The sequence below is a fragment of the Quercus suber genome, unplaced genomic scaffold (genome assembly GCF_002906115.3).
Source record: "Quercus suber isolate HL8 unplaced genomic scaffold, Cork oak 2.0 scaffold_120, whole genome shotgun sequence".
In the NCBI taxonomy this organism is placed as follows: Eukaryota; Viridiplantae; Streptophyta; class Magnoliopsida; order Fagales; family Fagaceae; genus Quercus; species Quercus suber.
In genome coordinates, this window is record NW_027069585.1 from 1,017,672 (window position 1) to 1,019,268 (window position 1,597).

General features: G+C 34.3%; 1 protein-coding gene across 1 annotated transcript; it reads right to left on the reverse strand.

Moving 5' to 3' along the window:
* Window positions 1-722: 722 nt before the first annotated feature.
* Window positions 723-1,397, reverse strand: LOC112027246 (transcription factor bHLH146). Its single transcript, XM_024059911.2, has one exon. It carries the CDS (start codon window positions 1,395-1,397, stop codon window positions 723-725), a length of 675 nt encoding a protein of 224 aa, XP_023915679.1.
* Window positions 1,398-1,597: the final 200 nt, after the last annotated feature.

Consider the following 1,597-nt stretch of genomic DNA (forward strand, 5'->3'; position numbering starts at 1 on the left):
TCCTTGGATTGTGAAATTTATCCTAGTGAATTTGCTTCATTAAGGAAGGTTTCCCACAGTAGTTTTTCCTTTGGAATAGTTTTTCCAACGGTTTTCCCTACATTACCAAATCGCCATGTCCATTGCGTTTGGTTTTGTGCGATTCGTGATGCATTATTTTGTCATTACATGCTTATATTGTTTACATGCATAATTGATATTTGACATAATTGGATTAATTTAACCACTTGGCTAATTCACTGATGTAATTCAATAATTGGGGTCTAAAATATTAACACTTACGATCCACTTTTTGATTGTTTTGGAGTTTGCAGCTTTAGCTGACTGTAGTGTTTCATGCAAATATCTGACATTTTCCCATAGCTGTTTCCTTTAATAAAAGTTTAACTAATTCATTAAAAAAAAAAGTTTCAAGAGAATGCCAATGTTTTAAGACTAGTTAAAATTGCCATCTTTTAAGTTGTATAATAAAGGATACAAGTGACTCAATTGAAGAAGGTATCGTATCAAAAGCTTACATCATATTACATAAACCACATGCTTTTCACACATTATTACTAAACAATCAAAGAAAGAACAAAAGTGCTTTCTTTTAACCCTTCTTCACTAAATAATTAGGCCCATGTCCACCTATATTTTCAACACAAGAAATATGATAAGAGCAATAATATGCTAGACGCATAAGATTATTCCTATAGTTGAAAAAAAAATTATTTAGCTGATCAGTGCGTTTTGGCTAGACACTGAAGAACATTTACCTGCAGCTCAAGACAGGTTATATAGCTTCCCAGTTCTGTGAGCAATACATCAACGTCCATCTCATTCCCACCTGGTAAAATGTTTCTCATTTTCTTCAACTGGCAGCTAATCTTCTCCTCTTCATTTTCCTCTAGATTCTCTTCCTTTAGTGGCAAAAGTAGTCTCTTAGCCCTAATGGACTTCTTAATTTCCAGTTTGCTATTAGGGTTTTGAGAAAATTTCATTGGGATCAAAGCATTAGAAACAGGAGGCAGTGATGAACTCTCACAACCCTTTTCATCAATAATGCAATTGCTCTTCTGCCCACAAGTGAAATTACAGTTTAAAGATGTTAGATGATGAAAGGAATGGTTTTGGAATCCACCTGCATTGACAGTATTTCTTTGAAGCTTTTGTTTCAAGGCACGACTCCATGCAAATTCTTCGGCAGACAATACCATTGCCATGTCCACCTCATGTCGAACAATTTTCTCCAACTCATACACACCATTTTCAGCTGAAGAAATCTTTTCCAATTGGTTGATCTTCTTCAGAGCTGGTACTAAGTGATTGACATATTTTCTGGCAAACAAGGCACTTACTTTTTCGTTTGGTTCAAGGGAATAAACACGTCTTCTTTTACTCAATTGCCAGTCCATAATTTCCAAGAAATGAACAATGCTGCCACCAAATATTGCAAAGAAAGATGAGTGCAAATAGAAGACAACATTAATAAATAAGAAGAAGAAGAAAATGGGGGACATATTAACATAAATGTGCAAAAGATATACCCTTGGTGGTTATAATGACTATAGTAGATGTAGTTGTTAAATCAAGGAGCTTATTCAAGACAAATATA